This window comes from Mesoplodon densirostris, chromosome 12 (genome assembly GCF_025265405.1).
Source record: "Mesoplodon densirostris isolate mMesDen1 chromosome 12, mMesDen1 primary haplotype, whole genome shotgun sequence".
Lineage (NCBI taxonomy): Eukaryota > Metazoa > Chordata > Mammalia > Artiodactyla > Ziphiidae > Mesoplodon > Mesoplodon densirostris.
The window spans coordinates 21,598,331-21,621,071 of NC_082672.1; the positions used below are offsets into that span (position 1 = coordinate 21,598,331).

Sequence of the window (22,741 nt, forward strand, 5' to 3'; positions counted from 1 at the left end):
GACCAAATTCTTTATTCACATGCAACGGTAGAATTTTAATTAATCTGAAGAAAAAAAAGTTTCAAGCTGGATGTAGTTGGTTTTGAGAAACTGAAGAACTGTTTTTTTGTTTTGGTTTGGTTTTTTTATTTGTTTTTTTAAACATCTTTATTGGAGTATAATTGCTTTACAATGGTGTGAAGAACTGTTTTTTTTAAATATTCTGAAAAATGTTGGGAAACCCCAAAAATACCAGCAAGTATCACCTCATCTTTTGGACAGTGACATTTGAAGTTTATTCTGCTGAGACGGCATACCATGGAAACTACTGACTGTATAATGCCTTTTCTTTCTTTTCTTTTTCGAGCCTTAAACACTTAGCCCCTTTGCTTATTCTGTAGAGAAAATCCTCGTCTTCCCTTTTCCTCCCCCCACTCAGAAAACCACACTGACAAAAGTCTACCTGTGATACCTATGTTTTAATCCTGAATTACCCAGGAATCCCTGATATCTCACAGAGGATAGTAAATACCAATGAATGATAATGATTTTTGTTATTTTTGATTTTATTGTTGTTTGATGATTTTTTCATTGTTCAGTACAAACTAGAAGGAATTTGACAATGCTGTTTAATCATGAATATATTAATAACTTTTCATAATCTGTAAATTCAATTCCGTACTGAATCGCTCCCAAGTCATCCTTCTCAGAAGATTATTTAAAAAAATAGCATTTTTCCAGTTCCCTAAGTTATATATAAATGGTTGGCTTTATCCACTTTACTATCATCCCTTCTTAGAAGGCATACCACCTTTCTTATCATGGATGAGTGACTGTTTTTAATTCTTAAAAGGTATTAGTCACTCTTGACTCATTCCTCCTTTTAAACCACAGTATAAAAGTGAGTGAAATTCTCAAACATCCCCCATGAGTAATCCAGCAAACCTGCACTGATGCTCTTTATTCAGGAAAGGTCCCAGTGTGGAAGCGCCATCTTTGATCCATCTGAGAAAGGCCTCTGTTGTCTGACTTTCTGGACAAATTCAAATATGCATACTGGCCTCATAGACGGACTCCCCCACCACCCTGTCCCGTGGAATCATCTTCCAGAAAGGACTCTCATCTAAAGCTAAACCTCAGAAGATATACATTTCTAATCTGAGAAAGGCACATGAGGGGAAAGAAAACATCAGGTGTCTGGCTCCTAATGAGGCTTTAGCTCTTTACAGACTGCAGCTGCTTCTGTCCACCACAGGCTTCCCTCCCTACCTCTTGAAAAAAGCCTTACTTTCTCCACTGCCATCCTCGTCCTCATCCTCTTCATCGTCATCGTCATCGGTGTACAAGATAGGCCCATCAGAGTCAGAGTCATTGGCCTGGTATTCCCTTTGGCCTTCGTCCTCTGAGGCACTGAAGGATTCTGAAGATTCTTCCATCAGCCCAGGAGTCAGGAGCTGAGGCGCTGCCTTCCCCAGCTCGTCTTTGGTTGTGAAACTGTGAAAGGCACAGAAACATGGGGGTGGTGTGAAGCTCAGAGCAACCCTCGGGGATGATGCCAGCACATGAGACAGAACTCTACTTTCATAAACATCCTTCAGGCTGGTGAAAGGAGAAAGCAGACACAGGCCAGCTAACGTCACTGAAATGGGGCAACAATACTGCATTCCTTAATTCCCAAGGCTTTAGAGCCTTCATCTGTAAAATGAAAAGGATTGACCAGGTGGTGACTGATATATTTAGTACATGAATATTGTAAAACTATGTTTTGAAAACTTATTTTTCCCTAGCAATAGGAGGTTCCGTGGAAAGAGCAATGGGCTAGCAGTTCTTGGATATTTGATTTTGCCTCCACTTTTTCTTGGACCTGTAACTCCTACTTACCTTTCATGTCTAGCTTAAAGCCTCAGCTCCCTGAGGACCCTTTCATTGGCCATCAGACTAGTTCCTTGCCTTCTCTACCTGCTCCCACGGTGCCCACTGCACTGGAGCACTTAGTACACTGCATCTCAGTCCGCCTCCCCAGCCCCGCAAAGTTCCTTGACAAGCAGAACTCCTATCATGTTGTAGCCCAGCCCAGTACCTAGAACGGTACTGACACAGAAAAGTTTATCTTCTTTAAAAAATTATATATCTTCTCCATTTGTAAAACTGCCTGTCATAAGATTATACTAATAACATGAGATGGAAAATGTGAAAGCTAAGTGGACTCTTTAGAAGAAAGGTGATATGTCAGGATGCAAGGAGTTTCTATTATTTAGCTTGGTAAGAGTCTCTGACTTAAAGTTACTATAAATATACAAAGCCTGCCAATTTTCACAGACCAGAATTTTAAAAAATACTTTACATCAAAAACATATCATATCAAAAACAATGTAATCTTCATTTTAAGATACAGAAGTTCCCCACATTGCTTTCTGATACGAATAGAAGAATCCAAATTTGGATGTCACACTTCTGAAAGACCATTTAGTGCAAAACATGTGCTTGCTGTTCTCACTGAAAAAAACAAAAAAACAGTTCTTTGAAATGATAAAAACAGGTAAACTTTGTCAGAATTGGAGGTACTGAAATTCAACTTTGTGGCTGATAAGCTTAAGCATTCTCAAAATTCTCTATTTTTCACTTATTAGAAAAATCCAACAGCCAAAAATTATTATTTTCAAAGAAGGAAATATGAAATTTCTGTTTTAATTGTGTAAACTACATAAAGCCTAAAATTGACCATTTTAACCATTTTTAAGTGTGCAGTTCAGTGGCATTAATCACGTTCACATCGTTGTGCGACCATCACCACCATCCATCTTCAGAAATTTTCATCTTTCCAAACTGAAACTCTATATCCATTAATACAGCATTAAATATAAGAGGAATATAAGGGTATGGGTATAAAACTATAGTTACCCTATACATAACAGGGTAAGATTAAACTTGCTTACTGTAGTCTGAATATCACCTCCTCATTCCTTCACAAATGTGTACAGCTTTCCATGCCTAAAATGCTCTCCCATTTTATCTCTCCCCACTTAAATCTACACATTGTTCTGGAACCAGAGTTTAAATTTTGGAACACTTCTTCCCCACTCCTGATGATTCCCAACTAAAAGGAAACTCAGTTCCTTTACTCGGAGCCTCTCTCCACCCCTTTACTCCATCCCCAAGGAGGTAAACATCCATCTGCAGAATTTTTCATCTTTCCAAACTGAAACTCTGTATCCATTAAACAATAAGTCCTCATTCCTCTTCTTTCATCCCCTGGCAACCACCATTTTACCTTCTGTCTTTATGAATTTTACTATTTTAGGTGCTTCATATAAGTGAAATTTTACATTTGTCCTTTTGTGTCTGACTTACTACACTTTGGATGTCTTCAAGGTTCATCCATGTTGTAGCCTGTGTCAGAATTTCCTTCCTTTTTAAGGCTGAATAGTATTCCATTGTATGTACAGGTCACATTTTGTTTATTAATTCATCATTCCATGGATGTTTGGATTGTTTCTACCTTTTGGTTGTTGTGAATATTGCAACTATGGACACTGGTGTAAAAATATCTGTTTGAGTACCTGCTTTCATTTTTTTTGGCTATATACACAGAAGTAGAATTGCTGGATCATATGGTAATTTTATGTTTAAATTTTTGAGGAACCACTATATTGCTTCCAAAGTATGAAATCTCATTTTAAATAAGATTTATTTTTTTCACAGTCTGGATTTCTAGCACACTGCCACTGGAGGCCACTGGGGGTGACTGAAGCACATTTAAAAGATATGCCAATTAATAACACATTCTGAAGAGCAGAACAAAGATACTTCAGGGTTGAGTCCTAGTATTTGTTCATATCACTGTTCATTCATTTATCATGATACCAATTATTAATTTAATCTTATCATCTGCATTTTATAATGTTTTGCAGTTTTCAAAGACTTCTGCATATATTTACAACTTAACAATTGTTCTATACTATAAGGAGGGCAGGTAATTTATAGTTCATGGAACCCAAGAAGGCCATGAATGAGTTGCCCCAACGAGGTAGCAAGGCCAGTCTACAACCCAGACATAAAACTCTCAGTCTATCTATCAAATGTGGTATTATATTTTAGTTTTATACTTAATATTATGTTATATTGATATTATATTATAGATTATATTTAACTTAATATTAAATATTTTACTCCAAATTTTTATCAACCAACTCAAGACTCGGCTCTCATTTCCCCCTACGTTTCTTGGCACATAGAACAACACAATGAACTCTATTAATGTTTGTGGAAATGAACTAGAAGAGTCAAGTCCCATTTGGATATGGGCTCCAGATGGGGTTATTAGTTTCTGCCTAAAATTATATCAGAATTATATGTTACTGATGCTACCAACAAATAGGAATCTACCAAATAGTAACTACCCTGCACTATGTGAATAGAAGCAGATATTTTTACACATGGCCACTGTCTTCTTTAAAGTTTTCACATTTGTATTCCAAACAGAAGCCTCTTCATAAAATGGCAGGATTTTCACACATTTGTTGACTAAACATAACTGAGGGAAAGTTCTAAGTAAAGCAAGCGACTAAGAGCCAGAAATTCTAATTCACATATCCACTTAAAAAGGGAAGAAAGTATTTGGAAGGAAATTTGAGAGACTACTTATTCCAAGCTCATTAACTCAAGAGCAAACACAAACCGCCCCTGTGAGATGAACTGTAATTTAAATTTTTAATTTTGAAGAATGTACAGAGAAGAAAATCTCTACGCCCTCTTCTAGGAAAGCATTATATTTACCCTGACTGACAGGAAAATCTATTATAAATACCTCGGTGTCCAATGATGTTCTCAGCTCGTTCCCTCTGATCACTGCCCCAGTGGAAGTGGAGAACAGATGCTCACCTCTTTCGTCTGACAATCCTGCAAGTACTTGGGCTGAAGACAGATATCAAGCCCCCAGCATGCAGCATGGAGTTTAGCACAATAGAGTGCCCTTCCTAAAATGGTTGTGCAAGTGGGATGGACAGAATCAGGTCACCTTTGGAAATGGGCTTTCTCAGTGCTTAAGACTATCTGAGGAATTATTTTGTATGTTATACCTTGTTCTTTAGTATATTGAATAGTGAATCCATATACTTGATCTCCTTCCCTAAATTCGGACTTTATCTTAAACATTTACACTTCCTGGGCATGTTAGACATTATTTTGGTAAAAACCAACCTTAACTGTAATGTTTTGTCCACTTTTGTATCTTTGGTGCTTAGTACGCTGCCTGGCACATAGAAGGCAAGCAAAAAATACATGGTGGAATGCTGAAGGACTGTTCACTTCTAAAGGCTGGAATTGATGCCAATGCTGGCAAACACTCATAATTAAGTGAAGACATCTGCTCTGTGCTGGAAGTATTCAGGACACCATAAGCATTCCTTTCAGTATCTTCTTTTCCCTAATCATTTATTAAAATGTCAAATAAAATAATTTGTACTTTAACATTTATTTACCTTTCCTTGGCTTTCCTGTGAATGACGGTACTCAAAATGAGAGAAACAAACACAAAAGAAATTGCAAAAGAAGTAGAAGCAGGTGCTCTGGAAACTTATGAAATTCCTTAGAGCGCTGAGTGTGATGTGCAGCTCTGGGCTTGCATCCTGACTCTGCCACTTACTACCTGGGTGATCTTGGGCAAACTATGTTATCTCTCTCAGCATCAGTTTTCTCATCTATTCAACAGAGATATTTCAGGGGAGATTTATGTGAATTAAATAACTGACACTTCCTGACATTAAATAAGTATTTAATAAATGGAGGTTAATATCACTAGCAATTGAATAATTAAAAGTGATATTTTAGTCTCTTGATCCAAATCAATTTAATTAATGTACTAATTTTTTAAAGTATAACAGGACAAGGATTTTTTTGAAAGAGGAAATATTAAATTAAATAATGTAAAGAGCGAATTTGGGTTTTATTCTTAGAAACAGAAGAGGCTGGATTTAAGAGCTCCAAGCCTTCCCTAGACAGAATTGGTAGTGACATCTACTACACTCTGACAGTCCTCTTCTCACACCTATGGGACAGCAGAGCTAACATGTCTTATTTATCTTTAAGTAGAAAATTTCTAGGACTTTGTGAGTGATTAGATCTGGAGGACAAGGGAGAATGAGGACCCTAGGATGAATTCCAGGTTTCCGGCTTGGGCAACTGGATGATGGCATGCCTATAGCATAACAGATTCTGTACTGGTTGGTGGGGATATAGAGGTAAATAAGACATGGTGGTTAGTTCTGTCCCATAGGTAGGAAAAAAGTGCTGTTAGAGTACATGCAATAACCAATTCTGTCTGGATGAATATTGAAAGGCTTCACAGAGGAGATAACACTTGAGCTGGGTAGGGAATTAAGGAAGCAAGAAAGGTAGCTGCTCTAAGGTTGGAGGAAAAGGAGTTGGAAAAGAGGTCTTTTCTGATGCTCTTTATTTTCGGAGGAGGCTAAATAACTTGTTGAAATGGAGGTGGGCAGGAATGGGTGAGCAATCTGGACATAAGTGGTAAAGATGTAAGTAACCACTATACGGGAAGAGGAGGAAACTGTCTAGGAAAAAGAAAAAGGACTGCTAAGCAGTGATGAGGCAGACTCTAAATGTCCTTGAAAGCACGGATCTGAAGTCTGTCAGTCAGTAAGGCCAATGTAATCGTCTCCAGCAGCCCGTGGCATTCCTGGGGCAGGGCTATGAAAAATCAAGACACACGCACCCCAGTGTTCATTGCAGCACTATTTACAATAGCCAAGGCATGGAATCAGCCTAAATGTCCATTGACAGATGAAAGGATAAAGAAGATGTGGTACATATACACAATGGAATATTACTCAGCCATAAAAAAAGCATGAAATAATGCTATTTGCAGCAACATGGATGGATCTAGAGACTATCATACTAAGTGAAGTAAGTCAGAGAAAGACAAATATCATATGATGTCATTTATATGTGAAATCTAAAAAAATGAACTTATTTACAAAACAGAAATTGACTCACAGACATAGAAAACAAACTTATGGTTACCAAAGGAGAAAGAGGGGGGAGGGAGGAATAAATTAGGAGTTTGGGATTGAAAGGTACACACTACTATATATAAACTAAACAACAAGGACCTACTATATAGCACAGGGAACTATATTCAGTATCTCGTAATAACTTATAATGGAAATGAATCTGAAAAAGAATATGTATACACACACATATACATGAATCACTTCACTGTACACCTGAAACTAACACAACATTAGAAATCAACTATACTTCAATTTAAAAAAAAACCAAATCAACGGTTGGATTACAGGTGTGCTTACCTAACATTACCTAACAGGTGTGCTTACCTAACTAGATTACATTATAGAAGAAACCAAAGTAGGCTCCTTCATTGCCAGCAGAGTGATTTAGTGGTCTTTAGTCCCCAGCTTCATAGGAGTACAGGTAGCATATGGGGTTTTTGTGCCGACTCACCATTTTGCATTTTCTCTGCTAACACTTAAGCCAGTGCCTGAGTGGACAGTGGTGCTGTCTGTCGTCTCTTCAGTCCAGAGAAGCTGACTTGGGTCTGAGGCAGGGGCGGGCAGCTCGGCTCCGTTGCTGACCAGGACGACAGGCATGTCTGAGGAAACAACACTCCGCTCCTCCAGAGCAGGAGGAGGGGTGGGGGCAGGAGGTGCTGGAGCCACAGCGGGCAGAGGGACTGCGGACTTGGGTCTGCCTGTGGTCTGCTCCTCGGTGCCAGGGGCAGTCTGCTCGGGTTTGAGACTCGCCACCCTGGTCTCCGAAGGCTCTCCTTTAAGGTCAGATATGCCAGAAGTGGTTGCATCTGAGGACGGCTGAGACGTTGGCTGCTTGCCAGTTTTTTTCTTGCCCTTTGTGAGTCCCACCATCCCTGTTTTGCTAGAAACTGTCTCCTTTGAAGCTTTAGGACGAGATGAGGTGGAGGAAGTAGACGGTGAAGCTGTTGCTTTGGAGCCAGTTGTTTTTCTTGAATGAGAGGAACCAGCTAAAGTAGAGAGATTTTGCATTAAGAGTCAAAGAAGAGAACACTTTTTAAACAAACTAACCGAGTTGCAATCGTCAATGACCATGTTCCCTTTAAACTTTACAAATCTGTCTGAATAAATGCATAAAGGGAAACAGGCTAATGATAATAATGGTCTTGTTTTCTGCCTCCTCCTTGTCTCCAACGGAGGAGCAAGTGATGCTTGAGGCCAAACCCTGAGGGACAAGAGTCCTCTGTCTACTCCCTCCTCAGTCTTTAGCTGAGCCAGCCAAGGGGAAATCCTCACCTCCTTGCCCTGTGGGTCACCTGAAAAAGTCCCTGTATGCTCCAAAGAAGGGACATTATAGCGGTAGAGGGCAGACACCAGCAGCTGTCTGGGGATAGTACAAGGTTGCTCTCATCACAAACTCTACATGTTCTACGATGCCTTCCTGGGAATGGAGTGGCCCACATTCAGAAGATGCTGGAGTATATACCACCAGCTCCTGTCTGGCCAAAAGCAAATTTACTCATCTTAACTGCTAAAAGAGCAAACTCCAAACCAGCTCCCCCCAGTGGCTGTAGAGAAGCTTGCCACCCTGGCCCCATCTCCCCAACTGCAGTGCTTACAGGGCAGAGGGAAAACCCATGGCCACGTATGAAGGACAAGTCTCCTTCAAAACATCAAGAGGCAGAAAAAAAATTTTTTTTAAATGTGTAGTGTTTGAATAATCTGAAGGGAAAGAGTATCATTTTCAGAGCTTCTAAAACTGCTTATGTTCCTAGAGGGCCTTCATCAGAGGATGGCCATGGCTATAGCCTGCTTCTGGATAGGACTGCCTTCAACCAAACCCTTTTCAGGAAAGAAAAAAAAAAAAAAGTTAACTCTCCTTTTCTTTTTATCATCACAGGAAATACATTTAAACTCCTATGACCCTGAGGATCTATACATTTCTCCTAATTGCTTTTTCTGTTACAATGTTGTATATTCCCTCTTTTTCCTGAGGGGTCAAACTATCTTCCACAGAAGAACTAGAAAAATCTCGTTAGTATTGTGGAGCCAATCCACACTGCACACAGATGTTATTTATTGTAACTTACCTCTGGTTATAACTTTATTGAAGTCAGTTGGGAGGGTCAGGAGAGGAAGAACAGATAAAGGAATAGACAATGAGGTGTATGACTTCACTAACTCTGATCTACTGAAAAAAGGCAGTCTCACGTGGTGACACAGATGCAGGCTTAAAACAAGTCTCTATGGCTTGGGGGCTTTATTATTTTAGATATCTGTAATTATGAGAATTCCCCTCCCCCATATCAGGGCCTGTCAATGTTTCTTTGAAATAAACAATCTTCTTTTGCTTATAGGACAAACGTATTAAGCATACTCCTACAATCTAAGTCCATTCCAAATTTACCTTTCACAACCAGGATGCTAAGGACTTGCTGTCTAAACATGTTCAGTTATTTCTCGGGGAAATTGAACAGAATCTTTTCCACACATCAATTCTAATAATTTTTTCTTGTAGAAAAGTCTTTTCGTTTTTCTAACAGCAAAGTTAACTTCAGCCTTGCTTAAGGAAAAAAATTTTTTATGCCTAGAGTGCAAATTCAAGCCAAGTTACTATATTTCTCTTTTAAGTGTCATCTAAAATGAGGATTTTGCTGAAATGTTGCTTAAGTTACCTTGAATTATAGCCATGACTAAAAAAGAAATGCCACCTCGCCTCAGTTAAATACTTTTGTTGTTAACACAGGGTGTAACGAGAAAGAAAAAAGATACGAGATGTTACTTCACTAGCAAAGCAGGCGAATGTGCCAACCTGGTATCTGGTGATCTGGAGGTCTACACTAACTTAGTAACAGAGGAAGAATCTGCACCAAAAAAATTTTTTAAGAGATTAAATGTCTGACTGAAAATCAGGAGTGACATTTGAAGTAACTTTTCCAGAAGGTCAACTTTATTCAAATAAAACAAAGTTACCATGTAGAAAGTTCTAAATGGTTACAAATGGAATGTGAGTAGGATTCTGAAGGAGTATTATCAATATTTGATAAAAAAAAAAAAGATCCTTGCATTCTGGGCTTGTTGGAAGACTTCAAGGCAACTCCTGTTTCTCTGTGATAACCTGAGAACAGCAACCTTTTTCACACTAAGCGCCAGTTGGGCCTCTTTTAATACAATGGATAACATGACTGTACTTTCCTCTTAGGAAGATCATAAATCTATAAAAAATCTTCAAGTAAAATATCCGGAAATAGCTCCAAATCTCTCCTGAAAGCTGTCGCCTGCCCTGGTGTTAATCACCAGCTTTCTTCTGAGAGAAGTGAGAGAGGGGGCAAGCCGAGTCAACCGTGAGCTGCCACCACATGGGGCGTGGGGAAGGGGGTCTGCACTCCCAAGGACAGGGTGAGATTTTGGGGCTTTACTTCAGGAAGTAAATCAGCTCCTGCCTCGCTTCAAGCACTGCTCCTGAGGTGTGCTAGGCAGTCTGGGAAACACACACAAACACCAACGAGAACAGACACTGATGTGTGATGGAAGCTGGTCCCTGAGAAAATGGCCTGTAGGCATTGCTGGCAAAGCATTCTGAGATTTTCATTTTAGAGCTTATTAGAAGAGACCCAGACACACAAGGTCAAAGGTGGTAGACAGGAACACCAGGACAGAGACATCTATTTGCATTCTGAGTTCTGTCATACGGTCACCTAAGCCACTCTCTGAATCTGAGCACTATGGGTATAAATGACAAGGGGGAAAGATTAATACCAAGGCATATCCTGGTAGCTGGTTTTGAGAAAGTTGCTGATTTTAAGGAAAATAAGGTTTGCTATAACACAGGAGAATCTTTATGCATGTGTTAATGGGAAAAAGACGCTCAGCATGTGTATTTGGAATAATATCCTTTTAAAGATTGGATGGCAGGAGAGGCTTCTTTATTCCACTTCATTAGAATGGGGGCTCCATTTTGCATTGAGCATATCTGATGTGAAAGGAAAGCTGGACACACATGACATGAAGTGATGTAATCTCCCAAACATCCCCCGGTGATTTGCAGTCACCCCTTGTAATCGCTCCACTAGATCCTTTCTCTTGTGACACACCGAAGTCTATGAGGTTGGGAAGGGGGCACTGAGCGTGTAACTTACAACTCTGCTGAGCAGTTGTGACTCCAGTAGAGAGTGGTGGCATGGAGCACTGAGTGAAATGAACCCTTTGTCATCTGTCAGTAGAGAGATGACTATAAGATTTAAGACATTAAGATCCAGCAAATATGTCAAAGATGTAAGCATCATGTTTTTATGTGCAAACTTAAGATATTTTGAAAGAAAACCCAAGCCAAAGAGCCACCCATAAACTCAAATAGGCAGGCCAGTTGATGTCTAAATAACATCACATCACATCATCGCTGTTCATCAGGCAGACTACTCCCTGTTTCCTTCTACTGGGTTTTGTGCAGATAGTGGATACTCAGGATGAAAGACGTCTATTCACCCTAAACCTAATGAGGTGAATGGATCAAGTGGTTGACTTTTCTTTGGTAGAGACAGCAACAAAGGCACCTCCTGGGCATTCTCTGTGTCAAAGCTGAGTCCGCTGGTGTTACATCCTAAGAGAGCAGACACCAAAAAGGCCATCATTCCTAGAAGAAGAAAGTAGCCCCACCCCAGAGCCAAGCACCCTAGACTCAACCCCACAGAGGGCATACTCACCAGCCTCTCGGGTTGCATTTCGGCTTGTTGGCTTGGGTGGAGGGACGGGGGCCTGCTTACCAGGAGCCTTGGTAATTGTTTTAATAGGAGGCACTTCGTCACCCTTGGGGCCGGCCCTAGCAGCAGCCCCTTTTGGAGGAACAGGTGTTTTTTTGGGCTTAGGTTTGGGTGTAGGTTTAGGAAGAGCTGGAGGAGGTAGACCAGGAGCTGCCGGTGTTTCAGAGTGGTTTTCAGGGTTCTCTACAAATGAGAAAGTGAACAGAAGCAGACTGATACAGACACGCAGCATACACGCCATACAAATAGAAGGAGCAAGACACAGTGCAACAGTGAGACAAACATGCGGCTGCTTGGCCCCTGGGAACCAGTGAGGTTCTGCACCAGAGAGAGGGAAGGTTGGGGTAAAGAAGATCAAAGGCTAAAAGCCAAACTAGGGTGCGCACTCCAGGTCCAAAAATCACTCCTGTGATAAAATAAGACTGCACGAGTGACTGCGATGAAGTTAAGTTCAGGGTGAGCGTAAATGTCCACCACCAGGGGCTGACACCAACCTCGAATCGGTGGTTGCTGGACGATGATGTGAGCATGAGTGCTAAGTTTTTAACCAAACTGAAGGACTCCAAGTGGCAGATCAGCGCATTACACACACGGCCACAGGGTGAGGCTGACAGCACAGCAATGGCTGGACTCACAGTTACCCTCCACAGAGGGACTTTCTCAGGCGAACTCCAGCCCCATCAACCTGAAAGGGATCTGTGCTCTGTCTCTGTGTCACTGTGGTCAAAAATCAATGATTTTCTAAGCTAAGGGAGGCTCTCTAGAATCTGGTACAGGAAGCACAATGCCCTGAAGAATAAACTATTTTCTATTATTAAAATGTTCTCAAGTTCTCCCAGTGCACTAGGGCAGCTTCCTGTTTTACAATAACTTCCTCTGACCTTTTCAAACTGTGTCACAACTGTAGGTACTGGAGGGTGCAGAAACCAAAAAAAAAAAAAATATCACATTTGTTTTGTAGTGTAAACACAAGTAATGAGTTTAAAAAAGATAAACGTTAAAAATCATTTAAAAAATCATACCTAAGAACAGAAGCCTCACACAAGATTTTGCATAACTAGAGTCGTATTAGTTTCTCATTTAAAAAAGTGGGGATGCTGAATGTTCATCCACATATTCACATCCTTATCTTTTCTAATTGTGACTAGTTAAAATTAAAATACACTCTGGGTCCAAAGAGCTAAGCAGCATTTCAAAATGGAGCACAACAAAAAGTGCAAGACAGCGTTAAGACCAGACTGAGCCTTGACTGAATATGTTCTTCTATTATAAAAGGACCAAGAAAGGATTTTAATATTGGAATGCATCACATTTTATTATTTCTTTTGTTTCATTTCTCATCCCAGTGGGTGTGAAGTGAGGACTCCTCCCCTTTTTTTTACATCTCCATCATTCTACATGTATAACTACCATAAAAATGATTGAAATTTCAGTATGTAATGGATAAAACTTTTCTTTTACCTTCCCTCAGTCATGCAACCCACCCCAGTCACTGGAGCCCAGATGGACTCCTGCACTTAATTGTACTCATTATCTGAGCTACTTAGTCAACATTTATCAGACGCTACTTTGTATGTTTGCCTTTCTGTTTATATATCTTGTCTCTTCAACTAAGCTGCTTAGCATCCATAATACAGGAGTGGCGCTCCTAACCCACCAGGTCTGAACCACAAGGCCACTATATTGCAAGAGTCAGAGTTGAGAACAATACAAGTTGACAGTCACTGAAAACATTTTATTTTAATGTAAAACATACAAATGTACATTGATTTGCTAGTCTTTTGACTTAGGTTAGAGGCCTGCTCTTTAAGTACATCTTTGTACCTTTAGCTCCTGGCATAATGGAGATCCACCAATAACACCATCCATGGTGAAATCCAGTCACAGTGATCTTCACCCTTTGGTATCTTAATTCCCTCTCCTGCTACAAAGCCTCACATCTCTTATCCTCTGCCTGGATGGCATATTACCGAGGGATCTTTTTTCTGTCTGCCTAAGGTGTTTAAATGCTAAAGTTATATCCCAAAGAATCCAGCTTCTGAGTTTGGGAAGGAGATGGGTCACTCTATGGCAGCTGGAAATGACAATTCCTACTGGGTTGAGAATGTACACACTACACGCAAACTTCCGGCTACGCTTGGAGAAGCATGGTCCACTCCTCCCTCCTCTGTAAATTCTATCAAATTATCTGTGTGTGTTTGCCATATGGCCAATGCTTATGTTGACTCTGCAGTGATTCCTAATGGGTGTATGTGTGAGTGAGCACACACACGCAAACAGTATACTTTTCTGACTAAATTATAAACTGCTTTTGTCTGAAATTTTATATTCCATCAAGCAAGATGCTCTAAACATTATGTCTATTCAGTGAATGTGACTGATCCGCTGATAGTTACTAAAACACACACACACACACACACACACACACACATACACACACACATCCGTGGGAAGTGAACTCTTGTATCTGGGAGATAATGAATAACGTCAAGGGGTATTTTTTACTATTAGCATACGATCTGAAGAAAAGACATAAACTGACAGTGTAGAGGAGTATTACCTTTTCAAGAGGAGGTTAAGAAAGGGCTGCCTATGCCCTCTGGCTTGATGAGGATACCACATCTCAAAACAACGGTCTGGAGGTGAGCTATTGACTACACTTCCAAATTTGCCTCCTTCCACCACGTGGAGGGTCAAGTCCAACAACACTTAGAGCAAATCTGAGAACTGCAGGCGGCCTTCACTTTGCCTAGAATGCACTTGCCCCCAATCCTCTCCTTTGTCTGACTGCATCCTTCTGATCTCCTCCAGGTCTCAGTTTGGAAATATCTTCCTCTTAAGACCCAATTTTGGTCCCACTTGCAAGCTCCCTCGTTTGCTGTCCTCGGGCCTCCCAGAGCACTTTGTATCTTGTATTACAATTGCCTGTGTACGTGCGTGACCACATAGGTCACGATCTGCTTGAAGGCAAAGGCCGTTTCTTATGCACAGTGTGCTCTTTCCCTGGCCCCCATGGCTGACCTTCATGCTCACGTGGGGAACAAATGCAGGTTAAGATACTTGTTACTTCATGGAAAGCCCTCTACAATGACTCAACAGAAATAATATCAGATACTTTTCAGATTTCTCATATTTCATACCAAGCTATATTTAACAGATTGCAGATCAGTTTTTCTGCTTCTATATATATTTATTGATAAGGAATAATGCGAGACTAAGGGGCCCGAAGACCTTCAGGAAAAGTTTCCAGTATTAAGCAGAAGAGGCCCAAACTCAGAATCAGGTGCCCTCAGGAGCCCCAGGAACACCACGTGTCCTAGGTAGAACCTGCCCCCAGAGTAGTGGGAAGGCCACTTGACATTTGTTTTGTTTTCTTTGACGCTGATGTTTCATATATTAAAGTACTGACATGCTGTCTCAAAAAGAGATACAAGCATCTAGGACGGTATGTGATACGGTTTTGCAAATCTAACCAGTTAATATATGAAATGAAGTTCTTGGGTAAGTTGACTTAATGCAAAAGGAAGGGGCACACTGCACCCCAAAATAAAGGGTAAACTGAGAACATGGGAGAGTAGATTTGCACGATAGTAAGTTCAAATAAGAAGTGAGATCAAAAGAGGAGCAGAGGTAAGAGTAACTCTTAAGCTGTTTTTTCAGTATTAAATGGTGTCTTTCCAGAGCAATGAATGGTTTGTTTATAAGATATTTTCTATTTAACATGATACTCCATGATGCTGGTCAGGAGTGACATTCTTTTTACTGTCAGGAAGTGGTTTCCATACCAAATGCTTCCCCTCACTCAGTGTGGCTCCAGCGGGGGCCACTGTCTACACAGCGAGAGGGAGGCTCCTCTGTCTCATTGGTGCTGGGGCACCATGTCCAGCCTTTCCATCTCCTTATGTACAGACCAGCCAAGCAAGATGCTATCTTGGACCTTATTTGACCAAAAAGAACTGAATGTACTAATCCGAAGTAAAAAATAAGAAAACTAAAACATCTCTCAAATATCCATGAACCTATGAAGTCTGCCATCTTTTTGGAACATCAGGCCTGCTGGTTTAATTAACATAAAACTGTCGGCAACTTTTTATTAGGCTGATAAGGGAAATACGGCCTTTGAAGTCCGTCCAGTCCACTGACTGACATTCCACATGGACCAGGCAAGCACTAAAGATGGCACTGTTACATAATGAAGGATGTGATTTTGAATGTGAAAAGGCTGTACCAGGGACAAAGCACAGATGGATTTGAAATTTAACAATGGGGTGAGACAGGACAGTTGGACTAAAAAATAAAAAAGTAAAAACAGAAATCACTGCATTTCAACTGTAACCTCTTAAACTCTATTCAGGTCTGTTTTCTCTTATGTTCCAGGAATATTATCATTAAAATTTTTAGTTAATTTCTCATAATTAGTTATGAGAAATCAACTAACATATGATCTTAAGCATAACCAGAGCCCTTCAATGGAAACACTAAGTAAAGCCCCATGGGTACCATACTTAATATGGAATAAAACAAAATAATAAATTTCCAACAGATTATTAATAGAGGCTTCTAAAATTTTTTTTTTTTTTTTTTTGCGGTACACGGGCCTCTCACTGTTGTGGCCTCTCCCGTTGCGGAGCACAGGCTCCGGACGCACAGGCTCAGCGGTCATGGCTCACGGGCTCAGCCGCTCCGCGGTATGTAGGATCCTCCCGGACCGGGGCACGAACCCGTATCCCCTGCATCGGCAGGCGGACTCTCAACCACTGCACCACCAGGGAAGCCCAAGCTGCTATGATTTGAAAGTAACCAGCAGAGAAAGATGTTCAGACTGCTGGCTTTTTTTTTTTTAAAGATACTGAGGGGCTTCCCTGGTGGCGCAGTGGCTAAGAATCCACCTGCCAATGCAGGGGATATGGGTTCGAGCTCTGGTCCAGGAACATCCCACATGCCACAGAGCAACTAAGCCCGTGTGCCACAACTACTGAGCCTGCGCTCTACAGCCCACGAGCCACAACTACTGAGCCCGCGTGCCTAGAGCCCAAGCTCTGCTACGAGAGAAGCCACTGCAGTGAGAAGTCCACGTACCACAACCAAGACTAGCCCCCGCTCGCTGCAACTAGAGAAAGCCCGCGTGCAGCAACAAAGACCCAACGCAGCCAAAAATAAATAAATAAATAAATAAAATTTAAAAAAAAAAAAGATACTGAGAAAAAGCTCCTGAGGAAAGGATAACATTCCCAGACATCTCTAATGATAGAAGAGGCCACCCCTTCCGATTCTTACTATTAATTAGCCCCCTTTAATAAAACATTAAATGATGTGCTTACAGAATGGATGTAGCTACCTGAGGAAACCATCCAGTTTCTCTTTGCTAGTTATCATTTCTCTCCTCTTTGTATTTGCAGAACTCCTCTCTACTGGTCTTAGGGTCACTATTTGGAGCCTAAGACCTGCTTCTCAACTTTGAGCTGTAAAAGAATATGGGGTTTCTCTTGATTTTACCTTTCTTATCTTCTGCCTTTTCCTCCAGAGGTGGTGCTTTTTCAGCTACAGAGCCATTACCTTCTTCAGATTTTACTACATTTTCCTCTCGGGTAGATTCCTCTCCGATGGGTATCATGTGCCCGTTTGAATTTTCAAAGTTAACTGTTACATCTCCATCTAAAAATGGGGAGAGAAACACCTAGATGTCTAACTTGATGGCTTTCTTAAAACCAAATTTTCCAGTTACTAGGACTGTAGGGTTCAGGTTTATGTTCAGACCTGGGAACCAAATACATCCTGGACTATTTTCACCATGCTTTACTGAATAATTCATTCAAATGAAAGAGCTAGAAAATTCTTAGTCTTGGGGGAAAGCAGCTATGGAGGGAGTCTCCAGGAGCCATCTCAAGACAGTTAGGAACGATTAACCTAATTATAAAATATCCCTAGGCAGGAGAGTCCCTCTCTTCTTGGGCTTAGTTTTGGTTGAAGTCAACACTTAGGAGTCTCTTTGTCATTCAGAAACTGACCTGTGAAAAAAGGAATCTGAAAAATGGAATAAACATTTTTAACAAGCACCAAAAACACAAGGTGAATGCAAATACACAAATAACATGAAATGCAACTACACATACAAACGATTAGTGGGAGAATATGAACATTTCCAAGCACCACTGTCTCCAGAATATTACATCCATGACATGTTAACTTTACCCAGTAATATAACTGCTACTCTATTCAGGGAAAGATGGCAGTAAGGCTAACTGTATTTTCATTTTCCTATTTATGGAAATATTAAAATGTACTCAGGGAATTGTCATATATAGCTGACCAGGAAGTCTTTAAGTTGGGCTAATAATAATTTGAAAACATTAGGGAAAAAATGTAAAAAAAGTAATTACAGGGGAATTTTTAAAAAATCACAACTGAATTAAAATCTGTTATCTAAATCACAAATAACTAATTTTAACACCCCTGAATGTTTATAAATTCCTAGGAGTTTCTAAAGTGAGAGAGATTTTGCCAGAACTCTTAATTCAGTGATGCTTGAAAATTTAATCGTAGTTCATATCAGGAAAATTTTAAGAAGCTGTGCTACCACTATAAAAGCGAAATTAATGATTTGAAGTTTTTACCTAGCAAACTTGAAGAACTGCATGATTAGAGCTGATTTTATGCAATTTTTGATTAATCTTATTTTGGCAATCATTCTAAAACAGAGACCATCTCCCAAGTTTTCATTAAATGTGATTGAATTGCTTTGGCTCAACAATAAAATCCATTGGCCTTATTGACAAAAACAAGCATGGCATTTTAATAAGTAAAATACATGTCACAGAATTATGTCATACTTAAAATGAACAACTGTTCCTTAGTCATGTAACTTCCAAGTACCTATAATCCGATTCCTGTATAAAACTAAAATAGACAATAATTGAAGACAATGCCATTGCAAGTAGATCTCAACTATTTCAATAAAATTAAGGTAATGATTTTTAAAAGACTATACAACAAACCAACAAGAAAACAAAAGATCCATAGTTCTTATGACTGGATCCCAAGAAATTTGCTAGTAAAAAAAAAAAGAGGGAGGGGAGACACAATATAATGTCCAGGTACTGGATTCAGAAAAACAAAAAATAATATAAGAACGGAAAATTCCAGACAAAATAGAAAACCACTTCTTTATATAAAAATCCTCAATTTTTAGGTAACCCAAATATAAATTTACCTTTGTTTTCTATGACTTTAGTTGGTAATGAAAACATGTTGAAATCATGTTAATGACAATTTAATTGTTTTAACCATTATTACATTAAAAATTCTTTAGTAGACTAAATAACTAATTTTTTAAATTCAGAACAAAAAAAACCTAGAGAGAAAATTAAATAATTGTGGGCACAAGAAGAAATTGGATTATCACATGATAGAAAGAAATAATCAACAATGTAGAAGGATACTTACTCTTAGATATAAAGCTAAAGTATAGGAAATAATAGAAAAAGGAGTCATGTTTGTAATAAATATGAAATTCAAGAATAAAACAGAGGAGAACTGAAGTTATTATTAATTAATTGGTGTGTGTATTGAAAAGGTTTTCTAGTTTTGTGTATTATTTTATCAAGAGAATTAAAATAAGTTAAGTCCTTGATATAGTTTATGTATGTGAGTAAAATACAAGCTCAGCAAAGGAAGGCAAGACAAGATGCTGAGCCAGGCTGCAGGTTACAGTAAGATGTGCCCACTCCAAGTCCTACAGGAGCATTTGTATGCAAAGGAAGGAGAAAACTCAGACCAGAGTCATAAGCTTAAAGTAAACCAAGAGATAAAGCACACAGAAATAAGTGGTTAAATAAGAAGCATGAGAGTATTTGAGGGATTTACCTCTTTCTGGTAAACTGGTCCATTGGGGATACAGTTAACAGAGGAACAGAGACAAGAAGAAAATCATGTAAGAACAGAAGCTGAGTGACTCATTAGAAGGTTAAAGAGGACACCATGGGAGACAAAGAAAGGAGGCTGTTATGCAGGCAAAAACATCTACATGCCTTCATGTTAAAGCTAAGGGAAAAGATGGAAGGTAAGAACCAGAAGATGACTAAACTCGGACCAGACCATGGACTTCTCAGGAGAGAAGGCCAATCACTGAATTTTTAGATTGAAGTTAGATCTTGGCATAAAAAAGGTCATCTAAAAGGAATAATAGTAGCTGGGAGTGAAGGTATGGGGTGGTATGGGGTGGAATGGGATGAGGTCAAATCCAGGGTAGCTGGCAGGATTTTAGAAGTCTATTTGGCTCACTGAATAAAGGGCATAATTGACAAGCACTGTCAAGAGCTAAGACAAGGTCAAGAACATCAAGGCAAAGAATGAACCTCCACTGGCAGAAGAGAGGAGGTTTTCACCAAGCACAGCAGCTTCCAGTCTCTGGCTAGAGCTGAAAACAGACCAAAATTCTCAAGATAATTGTTTTTGGAAAAATGACAGAAAACTATTTTCCCCAGCCCTTGGCTGAAAGTGGGGAAGAGCTCTATTTACAATAAGCCTCACTGGGAACTTCTAAGTATTGGGTCATTTCTGTAGTTCTATATAGGGACCAGGCAAAAAGTAGAAAGTAAGACTCAGTAATTGATGACTTCCCAAACATTAAACCTACTACACTATGTTTAGGTTAAAGACTGTTTTGTTATTTTATGTTTTAAAACTTTTAACGTTCGGTCTGCAAACATTAAATACAAAGATCCAACAGAGTCAGATTTCTGGAAAGTAAGTATATGAAATTGTAATCCATCTTGCAAATAGTTTAACAGATTAGGCAAAATAAAACCAAGCAATATTAAGCATTTCTTTCAGCTGATCACTGCCACTTGTCTTTAGAAAAAGTAAACGTTTTTCCTAGCTATAATTTTTAATTGGGTAAAAAAAGAGGCCTTTAGTCTCTAACTTTAATACTCATTAACAGTTTTGATCAGAAATTTTTCCTTTTTTCCTTTCTTTGAAAAGGTTTCCAAATAAAGGATACCGAAACAGTGCATTGGCCCACGCTATAAAGGTGATGGCCCAGCACTGAGCTTTCAGTGGACATGTAATTTCTCTGCCGTCTCCAAGGAGATTAGGGAGGAAGCAAACTTTATGATACCAGTAGCAAGCCCACCTTCAAGTACAAAAATGTTAAGGATGTACTTTTTTTTTTTTTAAGGATGTACATTTTTTATTTCTAAAAGTTCCAGGAAGGAAATGACTAGCTTCAAGGTAATAGAAAATTAGGGACTACTTTAAGTTCATTCATAAAATGGAGTGAGAAGGGCTTCCCTCGTGGCGCAGTGATTGAGAGTCCGCCTGCCGATGCAGGGGACACGGGTTCGTGCCCCGGTCCGGGAAGATCCTACATGCCGCGGAGCGGCTGGGCCCGTGAGCCATGGCCGCTGAGCCTGCACGTCCGGAGCCTGTGCTCCGCAACGGGAGAGGCCACAACAGTGAGAGGCCCGCGTGCCACAAAAAAAATAAATAAATAAAATGGAGTGAGAAAAGTACAATAAATAAAATACCTAAAACTTTGAGGGCTCAAGAAAAATGGCAGTATTCACTCCAGACGTCCCTATTTTCTCTGCAGGAGTAAAATAGTAAAGATCTCCTAGCTCCTTTTAGAATATTCAGATGTTGGGGAAAAGCGTGGCATTTGGATTTACAAATAGTGAATGCCCAAAGAGGTTAAGCTCTTTGCAAGGAATATATATTAGGAAATGAGAAGAACTATTATTTCAATTCCAAATCAACAGCATTTTATTTGTGCCTATAAAAGCACAATAATAATATTTTACCCCAGTAAATGTTTGGAGGGGTGGGGTGAGGAAAGGCATGAGGTAAGTCAGCAATGTTGCAACAAAAATTTCCTTTAGTTTTACAGTAGTGGGAGCAATGAAAATCATTCAGTATTATTTATGTGGAGAAATAACCATTTTGGTATTTCTTTTGAGGGTCTATTTCAGTTTCTATCTAATCCTTGTCTTTTTGAGCAAGATTCCCCCTTGGGAGGATAGAGGAAAAAAGGGAAGAAGATTCGAGGTAGGGGAAAAAAACACTTGGAAATAATAATTGTTAGTGATATGGTGAGAGAGAGCTAGATTCAAAGAAATGAAAAGAGAACAATGCTGGGAAAATTACTTGAGAGAACACATAAAGCAGATTAATTTAATTTGCCCATTAATCCTTATTGACTGTACATTTGATTGTATTACAGAGTATAAAGGACGAGAGGTCTGTTTACCATCTCTTTTCTCTCTCTTTTCTTTTACTGGTAGACTTAAGAAACCAAAAGGCATGAGCCGAGCTAAAACTTTGCATTTACTTAAACAATTGAGTTTACTTGTATAGACAGATTGAAGCTCAAGAATAGAGAATGAATCATGTAAGCATTTGTATCTTATCTGTATCTCCTGCCACAGAGTAGCTTTGTAAAGCTTTAGGTTTAGAGTGACATATGGTGAAGGACTCACCAAAAAGGTTATTGAATTTCTTCTCTAGAAAACCTTAGATTCTCTGCAGCCCACAAAGGCATTCTGAATTAAAGCAAGATTCTCAGAGTGTGGTACTCTATTTCCCAAAGACCGTGATCATCTTAAATTTCAAAAGAAAATGAAAGAAAGACCAAAGAAGGAAGGATCAAATTATGTTAAATGTATGATTAATTTCCTCACCTTGATCAGGCAATTCCTTAAGAACTCCCCTTCTTATCAGCTCCTCTCTACTTTGTCTTGTAGAAATCTTCCTTTCTAATACTTTTAAAAAGAATAAGCACAAGTAAGAATCAAGTCATTGCTTAAAATAATTATGAAAAACATTTCAAGTAGAATTGAGCATATTCATTCTGTTGACTTGAGGGCTCAAACCCCAGTTTTTCTGGTTGCCTAGCAAACCACGTGATTGGAATCAACATAATTAGGACAGGGCAAATAACCCTAGCCCAAGACCTGAAGCTCAGCCACTGTGCCTCGTCTTCCAAATACTGGAATGTGGCTA

General features: G+C 39.5%; 1 protein-coding gene across 1 annotated transcript in view; it reads right to left on the reverse strand.

Annotated features, from left to right (window-relative positions):
• The window catches only part of PHACTR2 (phosphatase and actin regulator 2), a 270,335-nt gene that overhangs the window by 21,640 nt on the left and 225,954 nt on the right, over window positions 1-22,741 (reverse strand). Inside the window, exons 3-7 of the mRNA XM_060115252.1 lie at window positions 22,420-22,500; window positions 17,240-17,398; window positions 11,687-11,926; window positions 7,459-7,993; window positions 1,268-1,473 (exon numbers count right to left, since the gene is read on the reverse strand). Of these exons, the coding sequence (XP_059971235.1) occupies window positions 1,268-1,473; window positions 7,459-7,993; window positions 11,687-11,926; window positions 17,240-17,357 (1,099 nt within the window). The 5' untranslated portion in view covers window positions 17,358-17,398; window positions 22,420-22,500. The remainder of the gene's footprint in view (window positions 1-1,267; window positions 1,474-7,458; window positions 7,994-11,686; window positions 11,927-17,239; window positions 17,399-22,419; window positions 22,501-22,741) is intronic.